The sequence below is a fragment of the Syngnathoides biaculeatus genome, chromosome 10, assembly GCF_019802595.1.
Source record: "Syngnathoides biaculeatus isolate LvHL_M chromosome 10, ASM1980259v1, whole genome shotgun sequence".
NCBI classification, from domain to species: Eukaryota; Metazoa; Chordata; class Actinopteri; order Syngnathiformes; family Syngnathidae; genus Syngnathoides; species Syngnathoides biaculeatus.
Window position 1 is genome coordinate 30,198,864 of NC_084649.1, and position 20,202 is coordinate 30,219,065.

The 20,202-nt window shown below is 46.5% G+C and overlaps 1 protein-coding gene across 1 annotated transcript; it reads left to right on the forward strand.

Annotated features, from left to right (window-relative positions):
- Nucleotides 1-1,802: 1,802 nt before the first annotated feature.
- Nucleotides 1,803-16,595, forward strand: LOC133507400 (transcription factor 15-like). The gene is made up of 3 exons (XM_061832358.1): nt 1,803-1,885; nt 2,383-2,402; nt 15,976-16,595. The coding sequence occupies exons 1-3, from the start codon at nt 1,803-1,805 to the stop codon at nt 16,404-16,406; spliced, it is 534 nt and encodes a 177-aa protein (XP_061688342.1). The 3' UTR covers nt 16,407-16,595.
- The last annotated feature ends 3,607 nt before the right edge of the window (nt 16,596-20,202 follow it).

Here is a 20,202-nt window from a genome sequence, read left to right on the forward strand (position 1 = left end):
AAAAAATCAGTATGTCGTCAAGATACATTAAAACATGCCTATTGAGCATCTGTGCAGGACGTCATTAACGAAGTTCTGGAACACCACTGGTGCATTCTTCAGTCCAAAAGTCATCACCAGGTACTCATAATGCCCCGTGGGGCAGTGCACTTTTCCATTCGTCTCCCTCCCGAATGCGCACCAGGTGGTACTCATTCCTCAGGTCCATCTTAGTAAATATCCTGGCTCCCTTCAGCAGCTCGAAGGCCGTGGTGGTTAAGGAAGGAGGGTACCTGTTTTTTATGGTGATGTCATTCAGCCCCCGGTAGTCAATGCAGGGATGCAGGGATCTACAGGTAAAGAAAACGTGTTTAACAATAACGTCATAAAGAGCTTCTTCGCAACCATGTCAGTTGCAAAAATTCCACACCCTGATCTTCAAACTCTGCAGATACAAACGAAAAAAAACCCAGATACTCATTAAGCCCTTTACACTCGTGACTGTATACTATCATAGTAAGAGTACAAACACAGTGGACCTTTCCGATCTGTCAATTACTCTTACAACAATAGCAAATCAGACAGCTGCATTGTTTTAACCCCTGGCTTGACACGCCCCTCTCGCCATATTGTCCCACAAGCAATGGTGGTTGTCAGTAGTGTGCGCTTGGAAAAGTTAATGTTACGAAGAAAATGGTCCTCAGATGCGCTTGGGGAACGTGCAATTCTGATGAAAGATATCCTACTAGGTTACAAGGAGCCTAAAACACAGTTGACAAAGTGTCTACGATGGATTAAGACTCGTGGAAGACCGCACATACAATTAAATGTGGACAATTTCAACAAACACAAGGCTGTATGTTCAAAGGTAAGTGAGGGAGAAGTATCTTCGCTGAGTTTGATTTAATTATTATCAATGCTTTATACATTGCAGGAGAACAACTTTCACTTTGTTCGTGTATCACTGACCTGCTGAATGAAGTGTGCAATGTTTTATGCCGAAGAGTCGAGTTAGTGATATGTAAATGCACAATGTCATACAAGAAAAATGTCTATTTTTCCCATTTGTATCAGGTCGGACTTTTAAGACAGGCCGCTGGGTTCCATTACGAGCCAAGTCAAATGAATACAACCACTTACTTATAAAGACTACAATGATATTACTTGTGATTTTTCCAAGTAAAAAGTACTCACCCTGCTTTACATGCACAGTTGGATTTCAATATGAAGTTTGTGAGGCGTAAAACGTTCTTGCATCGATGAACGTTTCGCTGTAACTGTGCCATTGGGTCCTGCTCCATCCAAAATCTAAATTCTGTGTACATATCCTTGCATGAAATAGTTAAGACCTCTCTGTAGAACTCTCTTGGACAAGTCTGACGCATTTGGCAAAAAACACACCCCAATATTATCTGGAATACGCAATTGGCCCTGCTGGTCCCTGTCCTGGCCATACAGGTCCCCGATGCGTCAAGCACCTGCCGCAATCGGCAGAGGCGTACACCTGCACCTCATCTCTAGTAATTACGTCCCAGTTATATAGAACCACACATATGGTCTGGCCTTTGCCAGATCGTTGCTTCATGCCTTGTTCCCGCACTCTTGTAATCCCGTTCCTGATCTCCTGTATACCGACCCCTGGCTGCCCACTGACCTGCTTCCTACGCTTGACGTTCTTGTTACTGCTGCTCCTGTTGACTGCCTGCCTGATCCCCGACACTGGACTGAATAAATATGTTTCCTGAATTGCCTCTATGTCTCTCGAGTTGTGCATTTGGGTCCAACCCCATTTTCTGGTCGTGACAGAACAATCTGGCCATAACATGGACCTGGCCGACTTCGCTGCAATCCACCAGTTCGGCAGATCCACGGCAGATGTATCGCCGAGCAGGAAGCCACTCTACAGGTAACTAACATGAGTAAATGAAAAATCTGTTTGACTTGACCCTTTCATCCTGTGGCAGTGTGGACAAAGGAGCAAATCACCTCCATTGGTCAGCACTGTTTGCCCATTAACAAGGAGGATATGCCTGTTGTGTCCACAACAGGCAGCGGAGGAGCATTTCTATAGCCTAATTTATCAGGCCTCAATGAAAGTCTTTTACAATATGTCAGAGATTTATGGTCAAGTTGTAGATTACAAAAACATGATAAACCCACTGTCAGCAAATGCCTTCCCTCAGACATCCCAGTGACTTTAGAGGAAAGAGACTGGTGGTGGAGAAGGCCCAAAAGCAGGCCTCATGGACATTAGAGAATTGCAATAAATTGTTGCCTGCGAGTCAACTTCCTGGATTACTTTTTTGTTAATTTAGGGGTCCCATAGGAGATGATGACTTGTTCTTCAATTCAGGATGAAGAAGCAGCTGGTTTCTCAAAATAACAGCTTCACGGTGTAAAGAGGGGGCCCTCCACTTACAAAGGTGAGAAGCACATTTTGAGTTTGCAAACATTGCTCAGTGAACTACAAAACACATCAATGCCATGAATATAAAACAATGAAATACAAAACAGTATGTATGGTGGTAACTAAGCTTGTGCAGTATTGTAATTATTATTCCATTTAACACAGTACTTCATTTTGTACCATTTGCAAACTCGAAATGCCCATGTGGGTACCTTTGTATAGCAATATCTGTATATTATCTTTGAATGAAGACATGGAGGACTGAGGCGCTGACATTTGCTGAACTTTTGGTGACACAATACCCAACCTCCTATGACAGGTCAGTGTAAGAGGATCTGTAAAATGCAACTGGATAGGATGCATGGGAGTGAATGTAGCGGTTGGGTAAGAGTCTTGAAAATGTTAAATGAAATAATTCTGCTCTGGCTACTGTTCAGAGGTTCGAAATTTGCTTTACTCTTTTCCCTCGTTTATGGCAGTGTGTAGGTTCTGTCCCATAACTGCAATGACCGAAATCCAAGAAGTAACACCCATAATCTTTAAAAAGAATGGAAGGACCGCAATGCACCTTTTTGCTAATATTATACAGTTTTTATGCTGAATACGACTCTTAAATCCTTTATGAAGGAAACATTTTTATTTTTCGATTATTTGCAACAAATGATTGCACATTGCTGGATTTGCCGGAAAAAGACGGAAACGAAGCCGAAACAGCTGATCAGGGGCGTGACATAGGACGTTGTGACAACAACACAGATCCTGTCGGAATACAGTGTAAGAACGCCAATGAATTTTACAATAATTCGAGCGATGAACATTATTCTGAAGGGTCCCGCGAAGATGGTGAATAATACAAGGTTTATGAAGGCGTTAAACATTATCAATTTGAGCCAGTTAGACAGCACACACGTTCAAATTCAGACGAAATAGCTGGCGATGAAGAAGCCGACACAGCAGTCAGACCCATTGAGGATATGCCTCGGGTTGGAAATATCGACTGGTAAGGGTTTGTGAAGTTCTTTTTTGGTTTAGTTAGTCATAAACTGATAAATAGTAAAGGCTTTGATATTCTTAATGTATATACAAAGTTTTCGGTCTTGTTTTGAAATTATGCAAACGTCGTATATTTAGTGATTTGGTACGTGACAACCACGGCAACTACTTTGCGTGTAAAATGCTTATTGCACCAAAAAGCACAAAACCCGATAACGTAGACTAAGTTGGTATATTTTCACAAATAAGTAATAATATAATAATATAAAACTGCTTTCTTTCAGCTTGTCCCGTTAGGGGGCGCCACAGCGTGTCACCTGAGATGAAGGCTCGTATTTGTTTGGTACTGTTTTAATAGTAATACTAAATAAACATAATAATAAATAATTTTTACGGATTGGTTTTTAGCGTACAATCACTGAGGAATTCTCGAAACGAATGGGTTTTTCTTCGGCGTGAATACAAAAGACTCTCAGTTTATCATCGTTCCAAAACAGCCCATCCCAGATTTTGTGACATCAGAGGTCCACCCACGAAATGAGTCGTCTTGTGTGGCATTCGACCTGAAGAAGGCTCAGAGATCCGAACCGTTGTCGCGCATGCATTATTGATGACCGTTCACAGCGATTGATTGACTATTGACTTATTGATTATGGATGATGAGGAAAGATCCGGGATGAGCCCCCACAATTTGTTACGGACCTTAAGTTGTGAGGCTGGTGTCACAAAGTTGAATGTTTTTTTTTTTTTGTTGTTGCTTTGAACTGACCTCTCCTACCGCTCGTCTTTGAACCCTGAAAAGCAGAAGTGATGAGGAGAGAGCCAGTTGTTACTTCTTCCCTGAAAAGCATATTCTTTATTAAAAGTTATTTTGTATAATTTCAAACAAATCACATTACAGTCATTATCTTCGTCTTATAATCAACTTCCCATCTCTAACAATTGTGCTTTCCAGTCAATCACACCTCGAGATGTGCATATCCACTCTTGCTGATACACAATAAAGGACTTCAAAGAATGACTCATGTCACTGACCAAAGCCATGTTGTCACAAAGTGAAAGTTCTCTCTTTCAAAGACATCTCAGTTCTACATTGGATTCTGCTGCTTTGAACTGGGGAGTTGCTTTAATGATAACTATTTCCAGTCATTAACTACTGCTAAGCACTCAACATTATACTATACTATAAACTTAAATAACACAGAACAAAAAGTCTCATTACTGTGTCACATCACCACCCACACACATAGCGTCACGCTCGCCTAATCCATATGAGCACTTTTATTGTAAACCATCTGCTCCTCATGTGTACATCTTCCATTCATCAATACAGTACACAAACGAATCATTCAAGAATAACAGTTTGGACCTTGTTTCACAAAACCACCTCATCTGAAAAGCAGAAGTGATGAGAACGAGAGAGCCAGATGTTACTTCTTCCCCGGAAAGCATATTCTGGAGTTAGAAGGAAGATTCCTGTCCCCTTTACGCTTGCTGCGGACCAATCAACTTTTGGTTGCTTTGGCTATTGTGTTGCTTTTACGCCAAACATATGATTTTGTATTGTGGCCAAAAAGTTCGATTTTAGTTTCATCTGAACAAAGAATCTTCTTCCACACGTTTGGTGCGTCTTCCAGGTGGCTTGTGGCAAACTTTAAACGAGACTTTTTATGGATATCTTTGAGAAATGGCTTTTTTCTTGCCACTCTCCCTATGGACAGACTCTCCCACCTCAGCTGTAGATCTCTGCAGTTCATCCAGATTGATCACCGGCCTCTGGGCTTCATCGCTGATCAGTCTTTTCCTTGTTCGGGGTGAAAGTTTAGAGGGACAGCCGGGACTTTTGCGGGTAGATTTTCAGTCATCTGATACTCCTTCTATTTCAATATGATTGCTTGCACAGTGCTCCTTGAGGTGTTTAAAGCTTGGGAAATCTTTTTGAATCCAAATCCGCCTTTAAACTTCTCCACAACAGTATCTCTGACATGTCTGGTGTGTTCCTTGGTCTTCATGATGCTCTATGCACTTTAAACAGAACCCCGAGACTATCACAGAGCAGGTACATTTATTCAGAGACTTGATTACACACAGGTGGATTCTATTAATCCTCATCAGTCAACATTGGATCTTTCAGAGATCCTCACTGAACTTCTGGAGTGAGTTTGCTGCACTGAAGTAAACGGACCCCCAATTTTCATTTTATTTTGTTAAAAAAGTATAAAATATACAATAAATTTCATTTAACTTCACGATTATGTCCCACTTGTTGTCAAGGCACTGTATCTGGGTTAGCTCACGAGGGGCAGTAGCATTAGCAGGGACACCCAGACTTCCCTTTCCCCAGCCTTTCCATCCAGCGCTTCTAAGGGGATTCTGAGGCATTCCAAGACCTGTCGAGAGATGTCGTTTCTCCAGCGTGTCCAGGATTGTCCCCGGGGTCTCTTTCGTGTGGGACGTGCCCGGAACACATCACCAGCGAGGCATCTGGAATTTATCCAAATCAGATGCCCCAGGCAACTTATCTGTCTCCTTTCAATGCGGAGGAACAGCAACTCAACTCTGCTCCCCTCCCGGATGACCAAGATTCTCACCCTACCTATAACTGAGAGCCAGGACATCCTGGGGAGGAAACTCAATTTTGCCACTTGTATCCGGGATCTTGTCCTTTCAGTCATGACCCAGAGCTTGTGACCATAGGTGAGAGTAGGAATATAGACTGGCCGGTAAATTGAGAGGTGCGCCTTTCGACTGACCTCCCACTTTGCCATAATGGAATATAAAGTCTGCATCACTGCAGACGGTGCACCAATCCGCCTATTAATCTCTCACTCCATTCTTCCCTCACTCGTGAACAAGACTCCAAAATACTTGAACTCTTCTACTGGGAGCAAGATATCATCCCCGACGTGGAGAGGGCATGCCACTCTTTTTCCTGAATGAGGACCATCTTCTCTGATTTGGAGGTGTTGGTTCTCATCCCAGCCACTTCACAATTGGCTATGACTATGCCTCCAGTGAGACTCGAGCAATTAATCATGTCATCCATCTCCTAACTTGATGCAATTCAGGTTTGCCAATTAAAGGTAAGACAGATTCTACCATTCTACCCGTGTAAATATTGAAATATTGCAAGTGTTCACATCCATTCTACAAACATTCACAAATTTTGCACGCACACACTAAGACTTAAATTGATTTCCAAGCCTATCCAACACCGACCATTGGCCCACAATAAAAAATAAATAAAAATAGCCTTCCTCTAGCCATCACCTTATCTTGGTGGAGGGGTCTCAATTCCTGGATGGCAACGTGGGGCTTGGAAAGTGGCTCCTGAACCCCCATAGGCGACACAGCGCTGCATTGTTGCTCTTTCGGTGTTCGCCTTGGCACTACTGAACTGGGCGCTTGTTCACGAATGGGCATGAACATCATTGGCGACAGCCTGGAGCAACGGGGATGATAAGGTCCTCCCCCTCTTAATTGGAGGAAAATAGTTTGCCTCGTCTTTATATGAATCCACTCCAGCATGTGAACTGAAGCCCTCTGCATGTCCCTTCTCGGTCTTGTTCGTTGGAAATACGCACGTTAAAGGCGTTCTGGCAGGCTCATCCTCAATCGTCAATTCCACCCTCCTCCTATGACGGTCGCGCGGACGCCTGTCACCACCACGACGCAGGTGTGACGTGGCAGTGAATCTGTTGCCACCCGCCACGTGAGCGTGGCAAGGCAGTGGATCGGTTTCCACTGCCACGTGAACTCGGCTCGGTAGCGGATCAGTGGCGATCGCAATGCATTGGAGCTGTTGCCATCACGACGTGAACCTTGCTCGGTAGTGGGTCCGTTGCCACTCCAGCGTGAAAGAGAGTAAACAGAGAGTCAGTTGAAACTGCAATGTGGGCATGTCTCGGGGGCGGGTCCGTTGCAACCGCGATGTAGCTCGGCTGATTCTCTAATCCCTGCCGAACCTGGGCCGTGAGGGAGCAGCGGTAGAGCAGGTCCACGGGCAGGCAGGGGTTGGTACACGGGAGACCAATCAAAGAAGGCAGGAGTGTCAAAGGAGACAGACTTACGGGGTCGGTCGGAGAACAGGCGGAGGTCAGTACACACGGGTTTAAGATCAGAGATACGGGAGTGCAGGAACGGGGCATGAGTTGCGACAATCTGACTGCCTATACAACAAAAAACAGTTCAGAGTACCCACCCTTTTTTTGAGGGAGTGCTGGAGAGCGGTCCTTCTGGGGTCTCCATCATTCTGCCAGGGGACTTCAATGCCCATGTGGGCATTGACAGTGAAACCTGAAACGGCGTTATTGGGAAGAACACCCCCCCCCCCCATCAGAACAGTGGTGTTCTTTTACTGGATTTCTGTGGGAATGGCTGACACATTTCCGTGTCAGAAGGGATTTCAACTCCTGTCTCCGAAAGAACTCTGCTTATGTTCCGGGGGAGACGGGGGGGATTGAGTTTGAGTGGACGATGTTCACCCGCCTCCATTGCTGAACCCGCCGACCGGAGCTTTGCCCTTACGATGGTCAGTGCCTGTCGTGGTGGCAACCCCCAAATGCATAAATGCATTGGGCAACAACAACAGTGAGGGATGCCATCAAGCTGAAGAAGGACTCCGATCGGGCATTTCTGGCTTGTGGGACTCCCGTGCCACCTAATAGGTATTGCCTGCCCATGTGGATTCAGTGGTCAGTGAGGGAATAACCCAGGCATGTGAGGAGTTTAGTGAGGGCATGGAGAATGAGGATGCGGCTTTAAGGAAATTCTGGTGCACCGTCTGGTGTCTCAGGCATTGGAAGCAGTGCACAGTCAACACTGTATATAGTGAAGATGGGGGACTGCTGACCTCAACTCAGGAAGTTGTGAGTCAGTGGGGAGAATACTTCGAAGATCTCTTCAATTCTACCGTCACACCTTCCCTTAAAGGTCAAGTGTCATGAAATTATTTTTGGTGTATCATTAATGAAAAACCCACAGCCAATATGGTCCCATATGTTTTTTCACCACAAAACACGATTTTGATGTATACAGCTTTATGTAACTCCCGCCATGAAAATCCTTTCGAGGGATTTGTTTTTGAGAAGAAGCAGGAAGTGATGTACAGGACAGAGGCGCCCCCTAGTGGACTCTTTAGTTTTACCTCCGGGAAAGTAGCTCGTTGTTCCTTCGTGTTAGCCAAAATGCCTGCTCATTGCATTGGTGAACATTGTTTGAACACTCGGAAGAATGGATTTCATAAGTTTGCAAGAGACCCGGTTCGTTGTGAAATATGGATTGCACGGTGCAGAGGACGAGAGGGTTCCAAATAACAGGTAGGCTGTAATGCGCCCCGGCTCGACGGTGTTCAATAAGTACTGCGGCGGCTTTGAACATACCCCTAAAAGCAGCATGCTTGGCTCCACCTCCTCCTTATATGCCACCATGGTGCAGAAAATCAGCCACACCGGCCGAGGTGCCGCGTTCGGCGGTCACTGTTTCTCCGAAGGCTGCGTGTCGCCGCGATGGCTCATCTCCGCCGCGGAAGTGGATCGGACGCGGATGAGGTTTGGCCGTGATCGCATACCATCTGAATTTTGCTCAAAACAATAGTATAATATTGCCCTGAGGGCTCGAAACAGTAGTGTAATATTGCCCTGGTAACTTCACTTGGTTGTGTGGTGTTCTCCTTTTCGAAAAGAGCTTCCGTGTCAGACGGAGCGCGTTTGTCTCCGATAGTTAGGGTGCACCGCGTGTTTTCTTTTGCAAATGTCCGGGTGACGTCACGGACGGGGGATGCAGCCAATATGGCGACCACTCGGATATCGTAGAATGACACTTCTGCAACTTTGCGCATGGATGACGCGCCCTCCGCTCACATTTATTTTTTCGTATAGACATTGAAGTGAATAATGTTATGTATTTTTTATTACAATATCTATTTTAGAATGTTTATAGGGATGACACCCGGCCTTTAAGGAACCAGTGTATGGGTTCTCTGGTGTGAATTCTTCTAGCTCTGGGGTATGTTGTTGTTATTGTAGCCAGGCAATCGCATTGATCAGTTGACTTCTAGTTTCAGGAATGCAGCCACTTCCTTCGGCGTTTCCACAGGTCCATTACGGTCAGCGTAGTGGGAGCCTGTACCTACAGAGAAGAAAATAAGTATAACACCCTGCTATATTGCAAGCTCCCCGACTTAGAAATCATGGAGGAGTCTGAAATTTTCATTGTAGGTGCATGTCCACTGTGCGAGAGATAATCTAAAAAGAAATATCAAGAAACCCCAATGCATGATTTTTTAATGATTTATTTCTGTGATACAGCTGCAAATAAGTATTTGAGCACCTGTCTATCAGCTAGAATTCTGACTCTCAAAGACCTGTTAGTCCGCCTTTAAAAGTTCCCCTGCACTCTGTATCATCCTGAATCAGATGCACCTGTGTGAGGTCGTTAGCTGCATAAAGACACCTGTCCACCCCATACTCAAAATTGTAACATGGCCAAGACCAAATAGCTGTCCAAAGACACCAGAGACAAAATTGTACAACTCCACATGGCTGAAAAGGGCTACGGAGAAATTGCTAAGTAGCTTGGTGAAGAAAGGTCCACTGTCGGAGCAATCATAAGAAAATGGAAGAAGCTTAACATGACGGTAAGAGACTTATAGTATGTGTTGCACACAGGCACATGCACAGATATTTTTGGGGTATGGGGTCAAACCCAAAAAAGGCACCCCATGCCAAAATTATCCATGTGATTATGAAAAATAAACATTTATTTAACATTGATTTATTTCTGGGCAGCACATTGGAACAGCTGGAGAGCATGAGCATCACAGTTCTGAGGACCGAGGTTTGAATCCCACCCCCACCTGTGTGGAGTTTCAATTTTTCTCCCCATTCCTGTGTGGGTTCCCCCTCCCCCCACACTCCAGTTTTCTCCCATATCCCCAAAACTGGGCGGGGCCAGGCAATCAGCGCTCACACACCTGCACCTCATGAACCCCAATGACTCTCAGTATATATAGGACCTGGGGGACGACTAGTCCTCCGCCAGATTGTTGCCTTTGATGTCTCATTCCCACACTCCCGTTTGCCTGACTTCTGCCTTCTGTGTACCGATCCTCGCCTGTCCCCTGACCACCCTTGTAAGCCTGCCGCTACTAGTACTTTGTACTCTTCGTATGGACTGATTTGCTGGTAACCGACCTTGGAACAAATAAAGACCTCCTTTGTACTGCCTGCCTGCCTCTTGAGTCGTGGATTTGGGTCCGCCCTCGAGCCTCGTTCGTGACAGAACTATCTGGCCACAATATGGACCCCGCTGACTCAGAAGCCATCCGCCGTTCACTACAAGTCCAAGGCACACGCCTGGTTGAGCAGGAGGCTGCTCTCCAGGTAAACAATCAGAGGCTGCATGAGATCTGCGCCCGGCTGGAGCCGTGGATTAGCATTCCAGGCTAGCGTGGCTGCCACGCCGGCAGTGGCCACTCCGCTGGTAGAATCAGCTGCGCCCGTACCACTCGCCAGGGAGCTTCCCCGTCCCTGTATAACCCCGTTCTCCTGACCAAAATGATTCTCAGCCGACTCAGGGAACGTCAAGACATTTCCCGCCCAGTGTGAACTCCATTTTGAGTTGCAGGCGTCCGCCTTCCCCACGTACCGCTCCAGAATCTCCTTCATCATTTCCCACATGACGGGAAGGGCGGAGGCATAGCCCATGGCGGAATGGAGTTGCAACTCAAAGACCTGCCGTTCCTGGACGTCATTTGTCTGCGCATTCACCCAGGTGTTCCAGTATGCGGCGCCGGAACGTAGGGCAGCGGCTTCACTCATGACACTCCGCCAGGGTCGTTGCCACGTCTCGGAATACGCCATCGAGTTCCGGATCCGTGCCGCCGAAGGTCATTGGAACGAGGACGCCCTGCACGACACCTTTTTCCAGGTGCTCTCTCCACAGATCCGCGGTCTTCTCATCGCCGTGGATCTCCCTCCTTCGCTGGACGCTCTCATAGTGTTGGCCCTCAAGGTCGACCAGCAATTGCTCATGCAGGGGCAAATAGATGCTATGCCCGAGAGGGAGACGGAGGTGTCCAGTCCGGTTGCTGCCCGACTGTCCATGCTGCCTTTCACGGTCGAAGCCATGCAGGTGGAGGTTCTCGGTGGACCAGCGGAGGAGCGCCTGCGTCGTCAATGGGAGGGGCACTGTTTCTACCGCGGTCATCTGTGATACTTGATCTCACTCTTCCCGGTTCGACCAAAGCGCTCTGACATCAAGATCTCCACTCCGGTGAGTGTGAGGTATACCGCAGCAGAGTCAGGACGGTCGCTTCTGTACCTCACCCTGGGAACGGACTCTTGTTCATGTACTGTGACTGTGTTCGACTCCGGGTTGGATGCTAACCTGATAAATCCCCGTGTGGTCGAGGCATTCGGTGCAGCGACCTTCCCTACCCAGTGGCTTCGTAACGCCTACGCCGCTAACGGGAAGTTCCTCTGCCGGGTAACGCACCGCACTCAGACTTTTCGTATGCTCTTTCCGGACGCTCATGAGGAGCGCATTAGCTTCCACGTTTTCGACTCACGTAGCAGCGATGTTATCTTGGGGAGCCCGTGGCTCAAGGAACACAATACACACATAGATTGGGCCATAGGTCAGATCAAGGCATGGGGCGACGACTGTTGTAAACGTTGTTTCACTGTTCAGGAAGACGGGAGGGTTCAAGTCGCGCCGGTACGACTTCAGGAATCGAGTACCGCTTTGGAGCTAACCGCAGTGCCCGCCTGCTATCACGACCTAAAGGTGGTGTTTTCAGTGAGTAAAGCGAAATCTCTGCCTCCGCATCGGCAGTATGACTGTGCCATTGAACTCCCCGCCACCTTACTTCAGAGAGGGAAATTATTTTCCTTAACAGGACCAGAGCACCAGGCCATGAGCGAATACGTGGAGGAGTCGCTGTCTGGCGGCCTCATCTGTCCATCGTCCTCACCAGCTGGTGCAGGGTTCTTCTTCGTCAAGAAGAGGGACACTACGCTACGACCCTGCATCGACTACCGAGGACTCAACGAGGTTACAGTAAAGAACAGGTATCCTCTGCCGCTGATCACCATGGCCTTTGAACTTCTCCAGGGAGCCTGGATCTTCACCAAGTTGGACCTGCGCAGTGCCTCCCACCTGGTGCGGATCAGGAAGGGGAACGAATGGAAGACGGCGTTCAACACCCCGACGGGACACTATGAATACTTGATGCCGTACGGGCTGACGAATGCCCCGACAGTTTTCCAGAACTTCATTTACGATATTCTCCGGGAATTTCTGAATAAGAATGTTTTTGTATATTTGGATGACATTTTGATTTTCTCGTCAGACCCGGCCTCCCACGTCCGACAGGTTAGAGCGGTGCTCCAGCGCTGGTTACAACATTAAATGTTTGTAAAAAGCATCCGTGTCCTTCCTGGACTTCATCCTGCAGGAGGGGGAGATCCGTATGGATCCCGGGAAGGTCCATGCAGTGCTGCGGTGGCCCACTCCCACCTGTAGGAAGGATGTGCAGAGGTTCATGGGCTTCACAAACTTTTACCGGAAGTTTATTCGAAACTTTATTCCGTTGCCGCCCCTCTGCACGCTCTAACGTCCCCGCACAGCACCTTTGAGTGGTCCAGGACCTGCCAGGAGGCTTTTGACAGACTCAAGGCTAGTTTCACCGCTGCACCCATCCTCATCGTGCCGGACCCGGAGCGCCAACCCTAACCCTGTGGTGCTGTCTATAGTGGACTGGTTCTCTAAGATGGTCCACTTCGTGCCGGTCCCGAAGATCCCTTCGGCCAAGCAGACAGCCCAACTGTTATTGGACGAGGTAGTTCGCTACCACGGGTTCCCCTAGGACATCATCTCGGACAGAAGTCCGCAATTTGTCGCCTGTTTTTGGAAGGAATTCTGCACCCTCAACGGCGCCTCAGCAAGTCTAACATCGGGCCATCACCCGGAGTCCAACAGCCAGACGGAGAGGGTCAATCAAGACTTGAAAACCGGACTTCGATGCTTGGCATCCAGGGACCAGAGCACGTGGAGCCAGAACCTCAAATGGGTCGAGTATGCCCACAATTCTCTACCCTTCACTTTGACAGGTATGGCTCCACTCCACGTCGTACACGGATACCTTCCCTCTCTGTTCCCTTCATTGGCCACGGACTCCGCGGTGCCGTCGGCCCTGGTGGTGGTACGACGCAGCAAACGGACCTGGGAGGCAGCTCGGAGGACGCTGCTGCGCATGGGCAGCGTCTACAAGTCCGGAGCAGACCGCAAGAGGAGAGTTGCACCAGAAGTCAAGGTGGGACAGCAGGTGTGGCTCTCTACCAAGGAACTGCCGCTGCGGATGGAATCGCGTAAACTCGCTCCCAGGTTCGTTGGCCCGTTTCCGATCACCAAGATTGTTAACCCTGTTGCCGCGTTGCTCAAATTACCTAGGTCGATGAGGGTGCACCCGATTTTCCACATCAGCAGACTGTGTCCAACCCATCCATCTCCACTGGTTACTCCGGCCAATCCCCTCCCCCCCGGCGGCCCGGTGTATATGGTGCGCCGGTTGCTGTCCTCTCGCCGCAGAGGAAGGGGGGTCCAGTATCTAGCGGACTGGGAGGGATATGGACCGGAGGAGCGCTCCTGGATCCCCTCTCGTTTCATCATGGAACCCTCTCTCATGAGGGACCTTTACACAGCCCATCCTGACGCTCCTGGGCCGTTAAGGTGGTGGTATTGTCATGCTTCTGGCACGGGGCCGGGCAATCAGCACTCACACACCTGCACCTCATGAACCCTAATGACACTCAGTATATATAGAACCCGGGGGACGACTAGTCCTCCGCCAGATCATTGCCTTTGATGCCTCGTTTCTGCACTCCCGTTTGCCTGACTTCTGCCTTCTGTGTACTAACCCTCGCCTGTCCCCTGACCACCCTTGTAAACCTCCCACTACTAGTACTTCCGTTCATTTGGACTGACTTGCTGGTAACCGACCTCGGAAGAAATAAAGACCTCCTTTGTACTGCCTGCCTGCCTCTTGAGTCGTGCATTTGGATCCGCCCTCGAGTCTCGTTCGTGACATATACATGCATCAATTGGAGACTCTACATTGCCCCTAAATGTGATTGTGAGTGCGACTGTTGTCTGTCTCCATGTCCACTGCTATTGGCTGGCAACCAGTTCACGGTGAACCCCGCATTCTGCCCGATGACAGCTGTGATTGACTACAGCACTCCCACGACCCTTGTGAGGATAAGTGGCTAAGATGATGGATGGATGGATGGATGCATGGATGGATACTCTAAATTTCCCCTCGGTGTGGTTGTGATTGTGACTGTTGTCTGTCTCCGTCTGCCCTGCGATTGGCTGGCAACCACTTTCAGGTGTACCCCGCCTCCTGCCCGATGACAGCTGGCATTGGCTCTGGCACACCTGCAACCCTCGTGAATATAAGCGGCTCAGAAAATAGATGTATGGATGGATTTATTTCTGTTAAAAATATCAAATGTCAATAATACAATCACTAAAAAAGGAGATGAATGAAGCAACAGTGGATATAAAAAAAATTAATGTGAAAAGATGAGGCCCAAATAAATTATTTTAAAAAATGTTTCCACCATTATTGTCACTTATAACCTTTACAATAAGAAAATAAAATAATTTCTAAAGGAAGTTAAAATAATGAGATAATGGGGTCTCACAAGTGTTGCACACAATCTTAAAACTGAGGATATGACTCTTCAGAATTAAGCATGTCAATTAAAAGTTATATCAGGTTTTGCTCACATAACACCATTTAAAATATATCCGATGTACCCTGAATACATTTTCAGATGTTCTAGTAGGATTTTTGTGACATTTTTAGTCACATTTTACAACATAAACCATGGTCTGGGAATAGCAACAAAAGTAGAATCATCACAATGACTCATGTAAATACCAGGTATTAAAACACTGGGTGGAACTGATAACAGTGAGGGTAATTTATATTTTTCAAATATTGAAGAATGAATACTAATTGGACACTTTAAATTTCCCCTAGATGTAATTATAAGTGTGACTGTTTGTCTCTGTGTGCCCTGCGATCGGCTGGCATCCAGTTCAGGGTGTACCCCTGCCTCCTGCCTGTTGACAGCTGGGATAGGCTGCAGCACTCCCCGGGACCCTTTTGAGGATAAGCGGCTCAGAAAATGGGTGGATGGATGTATGGATTATAAATGAATAAAGAAAAATAGATTGGCTGCAAAAAAAAAGAGCCAAGGTGGGTGCTTTAACATCCAGGGTAAAATGGCAGGTGCTTGAGTACTACCTGGTGGCTCTGTGTGCATGTGCCTGAATGTGGGACTCGTCCTTCTTTGAGAGAGGGAGTCGACCATGCACCTACAAAAGACCCCAGCCCTCGTCATGAAAGACAGTCACAAAAGGTATCTTATGTCAAAGTGAAAACAGGCCCGGCTTTGAGTGGGAAATTCTCCTTTGGTCCCGTCAGTATATAGCTGAAAAGCAAGAGACCAGTCTTGCTCTGATCGCCACTCACAATGCCTTTCACCATCCTGAGGATATGTCCGCTTCTTCTTTCTCATTTTCAGTTGCCCTGACCCTCGAGTCACAAGGGGACAACGGGGAACAGACCGAGAGCGAAGGCAGCACCGACCGGGGCTCCAACTCCTGCGGAGTGACGGGCACCGGCGGAGTGGCAGTCCAGCAGCGGAACGCGGCGAACGCCAGAGAGAGGCACCGGACAGACAACGTCAATACAGCATTCAACGTATTGCGGACGCTCATTCCAACGGAACCGGTGGACCGAAAACTGTCCAAATCGAAACGCCTGCGCCTGGCCTCCAGCTATATTTTGCATCAGGCGAATGTGCTCAGGGTGGACAGTGAGAGAGAGGACGGGGCGCCATGTCTGAGGGTGTTATATATCGAGGTACGGAGCAGGGAAGACTCCAGACAGACCCGAAGCATCTGCACTTTCTGCCACACCAAACAGACTAAAGGGGTAATCGTTGACATTTAGCTTTCCAAAGGTTGTTGAAATCTTGTAGCAGGGTAACAACACATACCAGAATGGAAATACAATTTCCAGTTAAGAAAATATCCATCAATCCATCTATCCATTCACTTTCTGAGCCGCTTATCCTCACGAGGGTCGCGGGAGGGCTGACGCCTATCCCAGCTGTCATCGGGGAGGAGGCAGGGTACAGCCGGAACTGGTTGCCTGCCAATCGCAGAGCACATGGAGAGAGACAAGTCACACTCACAATCACACCTTGGGGCAATTTAGAATCTCCAATTAATGCATATTTTTTTGGATGTTGGAGAAAATTGGAGTGCCCGGTGAAAACCCACGCAGGCACGCGGAGAACATACAAACTCCACAGAGGCAGAGCTGGGATTTGAACCCCAGTCCTCATAACTGTGAAGGCAACGCTCAACAACTGTTCCCATGTGTCGCTGTTAAGAAAATAAAAAGTAATGACTCAATTAAATTGTATTGTATCATAATAAAAATTGTCAATAATTTTTAACTAATACAATTCATGTTAAATCTCAAACTGGATTTGAAACAAACCCCACTACAGTCTAGTTTGATGGGATTTTGCTTTTTTTTTGTGTGTTAATGATGCACCGCAGATATCCTTTAAAGGAAATATTTTCTTTTCAATTCAGGCCTTCAGTCTTTGCATGGAACCTGCCAATGTTTTCCTTGGATAGTAGCCAATAGAGTATATTGACATGATCTGAACATTGAAGTTGTGAAATATGACTCATAACCGTTTCCTTGCTTCATAGGCAAAAGACAGATTAGACTTTGTGAAAAGTCACAGAAGAGCAGCGAGAAAATTACATTCTCCGTTGTAATTGAAAATTGCCTGATGAATATGGTTAATACCTTGAGCCACAGGATCATCAAAGACTCTTTACAAGTCACTGTTCAGTTTGTGTTTTGTTTTTTTGCCCATGAAGTGGCATCACAAAATCAATTTGAGTTGTGGCTCATCTGAAAAAAGTCAAGAATCAAACAGAAACACTATTTGGTGAGGAGTTCATGTTTATTGTCAAACATAGTGAATTCTATAACTGGAGTCTAATACTCTTGTACTCTATATATTGTTTATGTGTACATACTACTAAGAAATGCTGAAATGTCAATGATTCACTGAATATAAAATAATAGGAAAGGCTGGTAAAGGGTTTCTGCAGCAGGCTTCACAAACAGTTGCATCTACAAAAAAAAAAAAAAAAGTATCTGTATGTAAAAGTAATTATATCGGCAAACTCATAGTATGACTTCAGATGACCAGGATGAGAACAAAAGGAATGGAGAAAATAAATACAGAGCAATTCAATGTGAGCCACATTGCCTAATGAGGTTTTTTTTTTTTGACATTGTTTTTCAAATGAAAAAAACACTGTTACTTGATTGCTGAACAGAGTGTGTTGTCTGACTGATGAGATGTTTTAAAATGTTTTCTAAATCATCACAGCTTTTTATTTGTTGTTCATGTTCAGTTCAAGAAATGGAGTTCAATTAATAGGTCAAGCTAAAGCAGCGGTTTTCAAACACCCCCCACGGCCAGACAGAATTTAAAGCGGTGAGGGGGTGGGGTGGAAAAAGTTTGTTTTAAAACATTTCTGATACCTCGCTCAGGAGTTCGGTATCAAATTTTAATAGGTTCGTCGGAGATAGGCACTCAGAAATGAAGACAAGACACACTTCTGGCTACCAACAATTGGCACTTTATATGTCCCACAGAGAAATGGTAACACAAGCACAAGCACAAATCACGTGGTATGAAGCTAAGTAATATCCAACCAGCTCTTAGAAGAATATCCAGCTCTTACCGTGCGCCAATAGGAGGGAGAGCCAACACTCCAGGTAGAGCAGCTTCAATACCGGCTGGGCATCCGTACGCAACCCGCAGCAGACTCTACCGAGAGTATCCAAAGTTCTCCTTTTATACTCTAAGCGTGTGCGGAAGGAGGGGTGAGTGGCCAATTCATCCCGCCTGACGCCACACTATTCTTTGTTACCAACAGATGGCGTTGCACGACATCATATAACACAAAAACATCTTTTTATGACATTGCTGGTTATCCAAACATCCTTTTATGACATTGCTGGTTATTCAAAGCTATTGCGATCGTCTTTTAGGTTATACAAAGCTATTGCGAAACATCTTTTAATTACGGAAAAACAACACAATAAAATTATACTTACTTCATTCCACTCTTGATGTTTTTCCATCATTCAAAATGTAAGCAATTGATTATAGGCGATTATATATTTCCTTCTCTACCTCAAGCCGGATGCGTCGCACATAATAGCAAGTTCCCATATTGCATAGCGTAAGCACACAAATAACAATCATTAACACGATCAAGGGTGGCAAGAAAGTAGTACGCGCAGTGGAGGACATTCCTGTGAAGATGTCCCACCAATGATGAGCTGAAGCCTGTTGTACTAATTTAGCGGCATGCACTACTTCCCCTTTTACTACCATAGTTGACACCATGAGACTGGAAATGTTAGACGCATGTGACTTGATGAGTTTTTGGATGTCTGTAGAACTCTCCAATGCGCATTTGAATCGTTCCAGAGACACTGACCAGGGGGAGCGTAGTACCTCCCACTGGACCGCAGTCAACCTGCGGGACTCCGAATAGTTAGTCAAACGATACGTCATGTTTCCCCAGCGCCATATGTGTACATCTTGAAGGCATCCTACAAAAGGAACCGAAGGTACTTGTGAGTTATTTTGTGTTGTAGCCACACAGAGAGTATGCGGTCCAACTTGCCACATCATCTCTCTGGCTGGCTCCCTAGTCCAATCACAAAGTACAACCTCTGAGTCGGTTAGGCACGGATTCGAGTACGCATGTTGTAATCTGCAAGCCAACCCTTGGTCTGTTAAATCACATAAATCTGATTTAAAGGTTTTGTTGGTTTTTGGTTCAAACCACTCTCCGTCCATGTGTAAAAACCAATATCCACTTGTCGTTTAAACAGGCAAAACCTGATATTTACAAACCACCTTTGTTGTCGTCACGTTGTACTGGGTCCAATACCCCGTACATTTATTTTTGTTACATTTGGTATGTTCGGGATGTAATGTCAACCACAAAGAGTCGGAAATGTTCCAAACCTTCCACCACTCTTGATAATTTCCAACGTAACTATCCTTAGAAACGACTCCTTTTGAGCCGCAGCGTGTAGAGTTTGAATACTACATACTGTCCAGGTACTCTGTTCTGTCAAGTTCTGAAGCACGTTCTCTGCTTCGTCCCATAATTTGATATCCCAATTAAACACTGTTTTCCAAAGTTTTGCATTTTCTTTTTGTCCCACCATAGCTTTAGGAAGCCAAACCCCTATTTGATGCAAGGCCCTGGCAGAGTGTTCATTATCAGCAGTATTTGCCAATCCCAATATGGTTCCCGTTCCCCCCAACAAAGTATCATACCATGCCCTTTTTATTCTGTTACATATCGGAATCGGGGGAAAGTGAATTGTCCAGTATATCTTGGTTTCAACCACTGCTTGAGCTAGGTGTGTACAGGTGTCACGGATTGGAGTCAAGTGTGTTTGAATGACCGTGACCACATACCCCCACCTCAAATCACCATCATCCCCAACCTCCCCGATGGTGAAATCCTCTTCTGCAATTGCCGTCCAAGTCGTTCCTCGATGATATCCCGATGAACTGGCTTGTCTCGCACGCATGACCTTCGGTCCTTCCCCAGGAGAGTCGGACCATGGCACCAACGGCAAGGAGGCAGATGACCCAGTCATTTCCAATTCCTCGGCGCCG

Excerpts from the sequence above, each read along its gene's own strand:
- LOC133507400 (XM_061832358.1), top strand. The coding sequence starts at position 1,803 with ATGGACCTGGCCGACTTCGCTGCAATCCACCAGTTCGGCAGATCCACG. Across the intron at positions 1,886-2,382 it reads AGCAGGAAGCCACTCTACAG|GGGGCCCTCCACTTACAAAG; the intron begins GTAACTAACATG and ends CGGTGTAAAGAG. Across the intron at positions 2,403-15,975 it reads GGGGCCCTCCACTTACAAAG|TTGCCCTGACCCTCGAGTCA; the intron begins GTGAGAAGCACA and ends TCTCATTTTCAG.